The sequence below is a fragment of the Eretmochelys imbricata genome, chromosome 3 (assembly GCF_965152235.1).
Source record: "Eretmochelys imbricata isolate rEreImb1 chromosome 3, rEreImb1.hap1, whole genome shotgun sequence".
NCBI classification, from domain to species: domain Eukaryota; kingdom Metazoa; phylum Chordata; order Testudines; family Cheloniidae; genus Eretmochelys; species Eretmochelys imbricata.
Window position 1 is genome coordinate 22,112,737 of NC_135574.1, and position 12,649 is coordinate 22,125,385.

The window sequence follows — 12,649 nt, forward strand, 5'->3', positions numbered from 1 at the left end:
TATTGCTCTCCTGTGATGCTAATAAGGGTCTGAGAGTGTCTCCCTCTCTAACTCCAGGGAAAACATTGAAAGTGATGTAGCTCCCCCTCTCCCCACCCCTTTTTTTTTAGTGTATGTCAGTATAGTAGGTACAAGATTTTCAAGTAGAAATGTGACTTTCATTATTTATTTATTTGTATTAAAGTAGCAGTATCCCTTTTATGTATCATAAAGTAGCAGTTAAAATATATGTTGTTTGGTATTCGATTATGGTGATAATATGCTGGGTGCAGCATGGAAGATGATGCTGATGGGTTTGTGAGGTGAAGACAGTCGGATAGCTGTAGGTGAAAATACTGGCAAAGCATGAAACAGGTGCTACGCAAAGCAAGATCAGTTCATATATAAGGAGGGAGGGGCAGAGGAATATGGAGCTTTCAAGGTGCTGAGGAGAAGCTGAGATTTGGTATGATAGAGGATTGGCAGCCAGCGGAGGGATTACCATTTCTAAAAGAAAAGGAGTACTTGTGGCACCTTAGAGACTAACCAATTTATTTGAGCATGAGCTTTCGTGAGCTACAGCTCACTTCATCGGATGCATACTGTGGAAACTGCAGCAGACTTTATATATACACAGAGAACATGAAATATTACCAGCAGGACAGTGGGGTGGGAGGAGGTATTGTTTCATGTTCTCTGTGTGTATATAAAGTCTGCTGCAATTTCCACGGTATGCATCCGATGAAGTGAGCTGTAGCTCACGAAAGCTCATGCTCAAATAAATTGGTTAGTCTCTAAGGTGCCACAAGTACTCCTTTTCTTTTTGTGAATACAGACTAACACGGCTGTTACTTTGAAACCTGTCATTTCTAAATGAACTTCAGTTTAACTAACCCTAAAACAAAGATATTTCAAGCAGAACCATTTTAATGTTCTATCTTAAAAAAATTTTCACAAACATATAGTGCTGGCAAAGCCTGGGATGCTGATGTCTTCTGTTTTCCCCACAGAAGAGGTACAGCATGGGCAATGGCGGCACAAGGGCCCCAAAATGCCTTGCCACTTTGCCATAACTGACTACAGTAGCACTATAGAGGATAAAGGATAGTTCAGTTTCTATGGCCTATTCAGATCTTTGGCCAACCGTGAGATAGTGCCACTTGTGAAGTGGAATCCTGCCCAGGGGTCATTGGGCTGAGACCACCCAATTCTAAAGTTTCTGTACGTTTGTCTAGATACACAGCACTTCATGTGTTGTATAAGATTGTTTCAGTAAAAGTTATTCTACCTCCTCCCCTTCACTTTAAAAAACAAAAAGGTGGTGTGGTGGGTGTGCTTTTATTTCTTTTATGAATATAACCAACTATATCATCTCAGTTGAGGTGACTGAATAGTAAAAAGACAATTTTTCTTTAAAACATACACAGTTTTAGTACAGTTCTTATTGTTGCTTACTTTCTTTAAAGCTTGTGTACTGATAAAGCTGCTTCATTGTAGGAGGGCTGACAAATGGTAGTGGTCGCTATATCTCTGCAGCACCCGGAGCAGAAGCAAAGTATCGCAGTGCCACGAGTACCTCCAGTCTTTTTAGCTCCAGCAGCCAACTCTTCCCTCCTTCACGTCTTCGTTATAGTAGGTCTGATATTATGCCCTCTGGACGCAGTAGGTTGCTGGAAGATTTCAGAAATAATCGCTTCCCTAACCTTCAACTAAGAGACCTTGTTGGACATATAGTTGAATTTTCTCAAGACCAGCATGGTTCGAGGTAAATGTTGTAGTGAAGCTTATAATTGAAGTAATAACATTTATAAATTGAGTTAAAGCATTTCATTTTTAATGTGGATTTGTGGTTGCCCCACAGTGAAGCATCTATCATTTTTACAGCAACAGTTTTTAGAATAGAGCTACATTTAAGTAATGCAGAAAGTCTTACACTAGCCTCCCTTCATACCAGGAAGATTTTCACCATACGTTATGTAAGGAGCTAAATGTACAATTCTTAAGTAAAAAATATTTTCAATATAGAATCAGTCTTTCTAAACTTCAGGAGTTCTCTTAAGTATCAGAAAGACCTTGGTAAAAGCCTGGAATCCGGAATCAAATACATTTTTCAGTAGTACCACAGCAGCTGCTTAACTGTCATTTTGTCTGCCATAGGTAGGGTAACAAATTGCTAGAAGAATTAGTCAAGAGCGATTTACCCTTCAGCCATTTTTTTTATTGGAACTTTAATCATCAGTGTTGTTCTGAAATACGTCTATATTTATATTTTAAAAACTATTAATGAAAGTATTCCTTCTAAATATAGTCTAATTAAATGTCCTGACTTTAGTGATTTGATTTCTCATCAAAATAAATGTTGTGATTCATAGCAGTTGAGGTTTTCCCTTTGTTTAGGTAATGGCATATAAATTTCTCTTGCACTTAGATTCATACAGCAAAAGCTAGAACGAGCTACTCCAGCTGAGCGCCAGATGGTATTTGCTGAGATTCTGCAAGCAGCATATCAGTTGATGACTGATGTATTTGGAAACTATGTAATACAGAAATTCTTCGAGGTAAGTATATACTTTAGTCAGTATTTGTGTGCCTGCACTAAAAGACTTGTGTTTATTTAAAGGTTCTATTCTGATATTGTAACAGATATTGTACACTTACCATGGCACCTAATTTTTTGATACTGAAGGCTGCTTGATAGTGTTTTCTCTTCAGTGCTCCCCAAGAAAAGTGGGAGAGATTTTCCTTGGGTGGTGGTGTCCTGGCATGGCCCCGTCCTGTTGACAGTTGTTATCCTCTCCACTCTTAGGCTATAATCGTGTTTCAGGAAGCAGGGTGAGTGCAGTTTGCCTGCCGGTTGTAGGGAGACACAGTAGTTTCCTTATTACTCAGAAAAAAATTTGTCTTGACTCGGTAGGGATGACTTCTAAAATTGCTTTAAAAACAGTGCTACTTCATCCACATTTCGCAGGTGAACTATTTTTAAACCAGTTAGCCTCAAGTTTTAACGTGTTGAGAGGCAGTTCAGGAAATACTGTTTTAGACCCACTTTATTATAGATAGGAGCATAGAAGTCCTGTTGCGTTGCTCGGTGCGGCTATGTAGAGATCCTAAGTTGATGCTTTGAAGTGTTAATGTTTGTTTAGGCCTACTAAGGCCATTTTTAAAATAAACATCACAGCAATTTGCTTAAACTAATACCTAAATATATGAGTGTCCATCAGAATATGTAAAATAAAATGTATATTTTTTAAAATTTGGTAATTTTTTTCTCAGTATTTTAAAAATCCTTTATTGATCAGAGTCCACAACAGATTCTCCTATAACGTATGTAGCTTGCAGTTCTCACCCACTAGATTTTTGTAATCCGTCAGTAAATGAAGAATAACACTGCACATGATTTAAAAAAAAAACAAAAAACTCCTTATGAACTTTTCAGTGAAAATATTTATTGTGCATACAGGGCCATGTTTAAACTAAAATAATTTGTTTGCACACAGTCAAAGCCTGGGGGTTCACAATTATGCCTCCTACTTATTTTAATTCTCCACATATTCAGTTTAATTCTTTGTGATGGCAAGCAGGGCAGTGTTTCAGAATAATTCCTTGTATATCTAATAAATACATTGAAAATTGATCCTAGCAGTGTCATTCAGTAGCTATCCAACAATCACAAGCTAGTATCAGGAGGCAAAAAAAAGAAAAACTTTGAGATACTCATATAGTGAATTAAAACATTTTTGTTTTAAAAATTTGCTTGTTTTCAGTTAATTGCTAGTGGGATAAAGGTGTGTTTGTTTGGGTGATCCTTAACTGTGTATCTCCATAGTTTAAAACCTGTAGTTATTTTTACTGTAACTCAGCTTCTCTTGGTTTCTCATTCTTGTTTTTGTTAACATACGGTGTTCTTATATGGATTTTTACACTTAAATCTGTGATGTACTTTCCACTGCAACCCCAGCCCAATAAAGTTGTTTTGTTTAAAAGTTGCTCAATGACAGTTCTGTGCAGTTGGGATAATTTGTTCCATCTTCTTTCTCTGAATCCAAATTCCCTGTATAGCTTTGCTGCACTGCCGGCTCATATCCCCCATTGTCTTTTTTTTTTTTTTTTTTTCCTTTTTCCCCAGTAAAAATGATCTCTGCAGAATGATAGGTCTAGGCTTAAATTCTTTCCATACTCATTTGCCCACCCACTGAGTCAGAATGCCATCACAGTATCTAACCTCTACAAGCTGCCTCTGCTTCTCGCTGCTCCTATGCTTTCCAAGGTTTTTTTCCTCCAAGTAGAGGAGGTACCCTAGAGCTGCAGGAGCAGCCAGGATGGGGTGTTGAAAAGGAATGCAGCGCTCCCTTGCGCATTCAGTCTGCATGCTTTTGCAGTTTCTGTGTACCATGTGCTCCAGCTTTTTCCCTGTGCAGATCAGTCCACAAAGTGAGAGAGCCAAAAAATCATGGGTGCATAATTAGAAGGATATTTTCAGGGTATAGAACTGCATCCTGACAAAGCAGTGGTTCTGAAAAGAACTTATGAGCCATGGTAGATAACCAGCTGAACATGAACTCTGTCCAGTGCTGTGACTGAAAGGGCTCACATAAAATGTGAATGCATAAGCAGGTGATACTCCCTCTGTATAAAGCATTTCAGACCTCTGTTCAAGTACTGTCTGGTTCTGGTGTTTATACTTCTTTAAAAGTGAAGTTAGAAAAGCTACAGAGCGTTCATCAAAGAACTATGGGAGTTATTCTGAGGTCTGGAAAATGCATCTTATGCTGAATATCTTTCAATCTGCTAATTTTTCAAAGAGGGATAAAAAGCAGCTTGACTGTGGTCTCTAAATACATATACTGGGAGAAGATACTTGATACTATAGGGCTGTTTAATGTAGTAGGTAAAATCATAAGAGTCAATGGCTGAAAGATGAAGCTAGAAAACTTCAGATCGGGGATAAGTTGCAAATTTTGAACAGGGAAAACAATTGTTGGAACAATTTCCCAAAGGATATGGTGTAGATTTGTTTTCACTTAGTCTTTAAACAAAGACTGGATGTTATCTTAAAGGTGTTCTGTAGTTCAACCACAAATTATTGAGCTTAACTCAAGAATTGACTGAAATGTTACCACCCGTGTTATGTAGGAGGTCACATTAGATGGTGGTTGGTGATTTGTAGTTATTTCATCTTTGTGTCGTAAATTGACTCAGGCCTAGCCCCAGAAACGTTCCCAAGAAAGACAGCACTAATCCATAGATACAGCTAAGGGGTTCCAATGTCAAGTACTAAATGCAGGTAAAATTGCCTGACACTTGTACTTGTCCTCAGCTACCTAAACACCCAGTGTGCTGGTACACTTTCGCTCTGCTTCATGGGTCTTAGGCAGTTCCAAACTTTCCCAAGGTGTGCAAGGTACCAACGAGCTTTCCATGGCATTTGAGGCCTCAGTGAGCCACTCCAGAGGTGACACCTTTCTCTGCTACTGCCCTTTTGTGACCTATAAAAAAGCTCATCTGTTAAGTTTATTAGGTTTATTTAAATGATTTTGTCACCATGCAGTGACAGAACCAAATCTGAGACATTGAAAGAGCACATTGAAAATGTTATTCATTGGCAAATTGGGATCACATGTTGTAGTTAAATTGCAAAGGATTGCCCCTTAGGTCAGCCTTTTGCGGTGTCTACACTGTGCTGGGTTGACGGGAGAAACTCTCCCGTCAACTTACCTTATGCTTTTTGTTCCGGTGGAGTACCAGAGTCGTTGGGAGAGCGATCGGCGGTCAATTTAGCGGGTTTTCACTAGACCCGCTAAATCGACAACATCCCCCACCCCACCCCCTGTGGATCGGTCGCTGCACATCGATCCCCTGGTAAGTGGAGACAAGCCCTATGACAGTTAGATTTCTGCCAAATAAACATCATCATACTGCAATGCATTAGCTTTCATTTAACAGCATCTTTGTTTTCTTGTAGTTTGGAAGCCCGGATCAAAAGTTAGCCCTAGCAACACGCATACGTGGTCATGTTCTGCCATTAGCCCTACAGATGTATGGTTGTCGGGTTATTCAGAAAGCACTAGAATCTATCTCACCTGACCAGCAGGTAATTGTAAGTTAGAACAGTATTTTTTTTTGTATTTTTTTCAACAAATCCATTGTGTACTTTCTAAAGATTTTCAGTTTTTACTATATTGTGACATATGCTTGAAATAAAATGAATATTTTATTAGTGTAATTCTTCAGATAAAAAAGATAATCTGGCTAGGTTTACAGTGAACATAACGATTTGAATATTACATTTGAAAATGCAGTTTTGCTGAGACAGTATCAGTGTAGAGAAGTGGATAATTTAGTAGTGTCCTTATTTTTTGCAGAATGAAATGGTGAAAGAGTTGGATGGTCATGTTCTGAAATGTGTGAAAGATCAAAATGGAAACCATGTTGTACAAAAATGCATTGAATGTGTCCAGCCACAGTCACTCCAGTTCATCATTGATGCTTTCAAAGGACAGGTAATGTTAATTTCTCTACTTTCTCTAGGAGTTGCATCATTGACCCAAGGATTGCTGTATAATTTGCAAATACCAACAAGTGTTTATCAACACATTGGTGTCTCGTTTAAGTTAACATAGCATGTAACATCACTTTTTTTTTTGTCCTAACTGAAAAAAATAAAACCCTGGAATTACATAGTTAATATGACGTAGAGTGAGAGTATATTGGGAATGAGGCCCTCTGAAAAGTACATCTGATCCTCTATGAATTTGATGGCAGAAACACTCAGCTTATTGTCAAGTTTTTCATTCCAGTTTAGAGACTGACCTGATCAGGTTTCCTTTGTCATACTTTATTATTTCAGTTAACCAAAGGCCATCTCTGATCTCTGTTCATGGCAATAGAAGTAACTGCAGTTATTACCAGACTCTCTTGTAAAGAGAGATTTATTTCTCCTCTGTCTGTTCCTATGTGGTTTACCTTAAGTAGTAGCAATTTCTTCCAAGGTTATCCACCTGATTCTAATCACTTTTAATAAAACACCTTTATTAAATTCAATCAAATGTTCTCTGAGCCTGGATTAGTAGAGGTGTCTGATATGAAAGGTGACACTGGTCATTATTCCAAAAAAATTATATGCCAAGGTTAATATTGTACTAAAGACAATACAGAAATCACTGCAGCTAAATAAACTTTTAGTATGACCACCTTGTACTTGTCTAGTCTGAAAAATATACCTAATTCAGACAGATTAGGTTTTATTTTAGTGAAGCACCGTACACATTTCTTTACAATATCTCCAACATATCATTCTCTCTCATGCACGTTACTGTACTGAGATGGATATTTTTCCCCTGTGATATTAACCTTTTATTGTGAATAGCAATACCATGACTTACCAAAATGATGGCTGATTTCACTTTTCGAGTCCCCTCACTGTTTACATCAAAGTCTGATGGGGGGAAGGGTGGAGGGGCTAGTTTCAGTGGTTTATAAATAGAGACCCTTTATAACGCTATTTATTGGCAAATCATGCATTATTCCAGGTGTAATATAATGTAGTAATTGAAAAAAATGAAAAATACATTACAAAAGTGTTGTACAACAGAAGATACTTTTCATAGAATTGTAGAAATGTAGGGCTGGAAGGAACCTCAAGAAGTCGAGACCAGGCCCCTGTGCTGGCACAGGAGCAAGTAAACCTAGACCATCTGTGACCTATGTTTGTCCAATCTGTCCTTAAAAGACTACAATGATGAGGATTCCACAACCTCCTTTAGAAGCCTGTTCCAGTGCTTTAACTATCCTTTTAGTAAGAAAGATTTTCCTATTATATAAGCTAAATCTCTCTGAGCAGATTGAACCAATTACTACTTGTCCTACCTTCAGTGCACATGGAGAACAATTGATCCCCGTCCTCTTTATAACAGCGCTTAACAAATTTTGAAGACTGTTTTCAGGTCCCCCCTCAGTCATCTTTTCTCAGTACTAAACATGCCCAGTTTTTTTAACCTTTCCTCATAAGTCAGGTTTTCTGAACCTTTTATCATTTTTATTGCTCTTCTCTGGACTCTGTCCAGTTTGTCCACATGTCCTAAAGTATGGTGCCCAGAATTGGATACACTACTCCAGCTGAGGCCTCACCAGTACTGAGTAGAGCGGGACTATTACCTCTCTTACATACGACACTCCAGTTAATACACCCCACAGTGATATTACCCTTCTTTCCAGCTGCATCACATTGTTGATTCGTATTCAGTTTGTGATCCACTATAACTAAGGCTGCGAGTTTGTCACGGAGCTCACAGAAAGTCACAGATTCCATGACTTTCCGTGACTTTTGCAGTGGCCATTGTGCCTGGTTCTGGGGCAGCTCAGACAGCCCCTGCACCAGGCACACTGGATGCTGCTGGGCACTCTCGGGCCACCACACCCCTCCTTCCCCTGCAGCAGAGTTGGGTGTGGGAGAGGGCAGAAGGTTGGGGCACGGGATGGGTGAGGTGGGCTCTGGGCAGTGCTTACCTGGGGGGCTCCCTGGAAGCAGTGACATCCCCCTTGCTCAGCTGCTAGGCAGAGGCAGAGGCATAGCCAGACAGCTCTGTGTGCTGTCTCCACCCACAGTGCTGGCTTCATAGCTCACGTTGGCTGAGAACCACGGCCAAGGTTTATTCACGGGTGTTTTTAGTAAACATCATGGACAGGTCACAGGCCGTGAATTTTTGTTTACTGCCCGTGACCTGTCTGTGACTTTTACTAAAAATACCCGACTAAACTGTAGCCTTAACTGTAACCCCTAGATCCTTTTTGGCAGTACTACCACCTAGCCTGTTACTCCCCATTTTGTAGGAATGCATTTGATATTTTCCTTCCTAAGTGAAATACTTTGCACTTGTCTTTATTGAATTTCATCTTTATTGAAATTCAGACCAATTCTCCAGTTTGTCAAGGTTGTTTTGAACTCTAATCCGATCCTTCATGGCTCTTGCAACTTCTCCCAGCTTGTTGTCATGTGAAAATTTTACTCCTCAGTCCATTATCAAAGTCATTTAATGAAAATATTGAATCTCGCAGGACTGACCACTGCAAGACCCCCATTAGATATATGCTCCCAATTTGACAGAAAACCATTGATAACTACTTTTTGAGTACTGTCTTTCAACCAGTTGTGCACCCATCTTATAACAATTTCATCTAGAAATTGCCCTAGTTTGCTTATAAGAATATCATGTGGGACTGTGTCAAAAGCCTTACTAAAATCAAGATACATCACATCTACTGCTTCTCCCCTATTCACTGGCTAGGATAACCCTATTATCCTTTAGGTGGTTACAATTTGATCAATAATTTGATAATTTAATAATTTGCAGGCTAGCTTTATTAATTAATTTTAGCTTAATTAATTAATCCAAACTTCCAGATATAAGTCTGTGTTCAATCCTGGCCATCACCTAAAAATTTAAGCCCTTAAATCAGACCTTCAAGGACATGTCTGGATAAGAATTTAAGTAACCAGAGTAAGCCAAAGATTTGACTGTATATTTTTAATATATACTTAAAGTATGTGCATGTAACAGTGATGGAATACAAAATTTGTAGCATAATCAGTTGCAGAATTTCAAAACTGTTTTATAAGATTCCAGAATATCCAGTTAATACATAAAGTTCCAGATTAGGAAACATGAGTGAAAAAATCTTTTTCTTAAATGTGATCAGTGCAGATGAAGACTCTCCAAGACCCTAGGTACATCATGTCATGGGCCTCTTGTGGGTTTGCCCATAGATAAGAGCATAAGAAGGGCCATACTGGGTCAGACCAAAGGTCCATCCAGCCCAGTATCCTGTCTACCGACAGTGGTCAATGCCAGGTGCCCCAGAGGGAGTGAACCTAACAGGTAATGATCAGTGATCTCTCTCCTGCCATCCATCTCCACCCTCTGACAAACAGAGGCTAGGGACACCATTCCTTACCAATCCTGGCTAATAGCCATTAATGGTTTTAGCCTCCATGAATTTATCCAGTTCTCTTTTAAACCCTGTTATAGTCCTAGCGTTCACAATCTCCTCAGGCAAGGAATTCCACAGGTTGACTGTGCTCTGAGTGAGGAAGAACTTCCTTTTATTTGTTTTAAGCCTGCTACCCATTAATTTCATTTGGTGGCCCCTAGTTCTTATATTATGGGAACAAGTAAATAACTTTTCCTTATTCACTTTCTCCACACCACTCATGATTTTATATACCTCTATCATATCCCCCCTTAGTCTCCTCTTTTCCAAGATGAAAAGTCCTAATCTCTTTAATCTCTCCTCATATGGGACCCGTTCCAAACCTCAAATCATTTTAGTTGCCCTTTTCTGAACCTTTTCTAATGCCAGTATATCTTTTTTGAGATGAGGGGACCACATCTGTACGCAGTATTCAAGATGTGGGCGTACCATGGATTTATATAAGGGCAATAAGCTATTCTCCGTCTTATTCGCTATCCCTTTTTTAATGATTCCGAGCATCTCTTTTGCTTTTTTGACTGCCGCTGCACACTGCGAGGATGTCGTCAGAGAACTATCCACAATGACGCCAAGATCTTTCTCCTGATCTGTTGTAGCTAAATTAGCCCCCATCATGTTGTATGTATAGCTGGGGTTATTTTTTCCAATGTGTATTACTTTACATTTTTCCACATTAAATTTCATTTGCCATTTTGTTGCCCAATTACTTAGTTTTGTGAGATCTTTTTGAAGTTCTTCACAGTCTGCTTTGGTCTTAACTATCTTGAGCAGTTCAGTATCATCTGCAAACTTTGCCACCTCACTGTTTACCCCTTTCTCCAGATCATTAATGAATAAGTTGAATAGGATTGGTCCTAGGACTGACCTTTGGGGAACATCACTAGTTACCCCTCTCCATTCTGAAAATTTACCATTTATTCCTACCCTTTGTTCCCTGTCTTTTAACCATTTCTCAGTCCATGAAAGGATCTTCCCTCTTATCCCATGACAACTTAATTTACGTAAGAGCCTTTGGTGAGGGACCTTGTCAAAGGCTTTCTGGAAATCTAAGTACAGTACGTCCACTGGATCCCCCTTGTCCACATGTTTGTTGACCCCCTCAAAGAACTCTAATAGATTAGTAAGATATGATTTCCCTTTACAGAAACCATGTTGACTTTTGCCCAACAATTTATGTTCTTCTGTGTGTCTGACCATTTTATTCTTTACTATTGTTTCAACTAATTTGCCCGGTACTGACGTTAGACTTACCGGTATGTAATTGCCAGGATCACCTCTAGAGCCCTTCTTAAATATTGGCGTTACATTAACTATCTTCAAGTCATTGGGTACAGAAGCTGATTTAAAGGACAGGTTACAAACCATAGTTAATAGTTCCGCAATTTCACATTTGAGTTCTTTCAGAACTCTTGGGTGAATGCCAGTAGTAGTGAATGATGTAGTAGTGGTGGCAAGTGGCCCCCTTCCTTCTACCAAGAAAAACAGGAACAGTTGTGTGAGAGTGCCCCTGTTAAACTTACACCAGTAGCTAGGGTATCTGCTTAGCAGACTGGGTAATGCCCCGAGCACATTTCTGCTGCCACTGAGAACTGATGTAATCAGATGGCTCCAGGAGCTGGGGTCCTAGGCACAGATCTTTAGTGTTTATGACTTTCTCTGGCTCTGAATGTGTTTGGAGGCTGAAATTTCTAATGCTGGAAGACACCACTTCTGTGAAGACTTCAGTACTTTGAAAAATAGCTAATATTCGATAACTCACTTTTGAAAAGTAATTTACAGCACACTTGTAAACTTCAGTATGTCTAATTTCAAAATTTGTAATCCTGTTGTTTTAAGGTATTTGTGCTTTCAACTCATCCGTATGGCTGCAGAGTAATTCAGCGTATTCTGGAGCACTGCACTGCTGAGCAGACTTTGCCCATTTTAGAAGAATTGCATCAACACACAGAACAGCTTGTGCAGGTTAGTGTACTCTTATGTTTCAATATGAAGTTACTATCAACTCTGTTTTTTGTTGTAGATTTCAGTTTCTTTTATATAACTGGCTGTTGTTCCTTAATTGCTTAGGAGATGATAAAGCTTTGTTTATGCACTTTTGGTATAATGTAGGGTACAGTGTTAGTTAACAGCATCCATAGAATCAGCTTATAGAAATTTTTGGAGGTTTTATGACCACTACAAAATTGGTGGCTTTACTGATGGTGAATGTGTAGAATTAATTTTAAACAGATTTAGCAAATAATGGTCTTTTCTTGGCAAATCACAAGTTTTAGCAAGGTTCAGATTTTGGACCTAAAATCCATAGAAGGACCATGAATAATTCTCAGCGAAATCTTGTTTTTTCTGATGTGCTCTTCTAATCATTTTGTAATGATCAGTTACAGTTACTAATTTTTTTCTCTTTACACCCATACCAGTTGTAGTTCTCAAAGGGAATACAAAAATGCATAAGCCATATGAGTTTCTCAGACGGAACCACAATAAGAAAACTGAAATCTTTTTATTTTCAGGATCAATATGGAAATTATGTTATCCAACATGTGCTGGAGCATGGTCGTCCTGAAGACAAGAGTAAAATAGTTTCAGAAATAAGAGGAAAAGTTTTAGCTCTGAGTCAGCACAAATTTGCCAGGTATTACAATGTTCTCAGTGTTAAAGAAAGGTTCACTAACCTTTTTAATGT

At 38.8% G+C, this 12,649-nt stretch overlaps 1 protein-coding gene across 11 annotated transcripts in view; it reads left to right on the top strand.

The window, feature by feature from the left end:
• PUM2 (pumilio RNA binding family member 2) overlaps positions 1-12,649 on the top strand; it is a 109,333-nt gene that overhangs the window by 89,601 nt on the left and 7,083 nt on the right. For 8 of the 11 annotated variants that reach the window (XM_077812490.1, XM_077812489.1, XM_077812481.1 and 5 more), the window contains 6 exons: positions 1,477-1,744; positions 2,408-2,537; positions 5,942-6,076; positions 6,342-6,479; positions 11,803-11,928; positions 12,477-12,598. In XM_077812490.1, coding sequence (XP_077668616.1) covers positions 1,477-1,744; positions 2,408-2,537; positions 5,942-6,076; positions 6,342-6,479; positions 11,803-11,928; positions 12,477-12,598 — 919 coding nt within the window. The remainder of the gene's footprint in view (positions 1-1,476; positions 1,745-2,407; positions 2,538-5,941; positions 6,077-6,341; positions 6,480-11,802; positions 11,929-12,476; positions 12,599-12,649) is intronic. The other 3 variants (XM_077812480.1, XM_077812488.1, XM_077812484.1) reach the window with 1 other exon arrangement.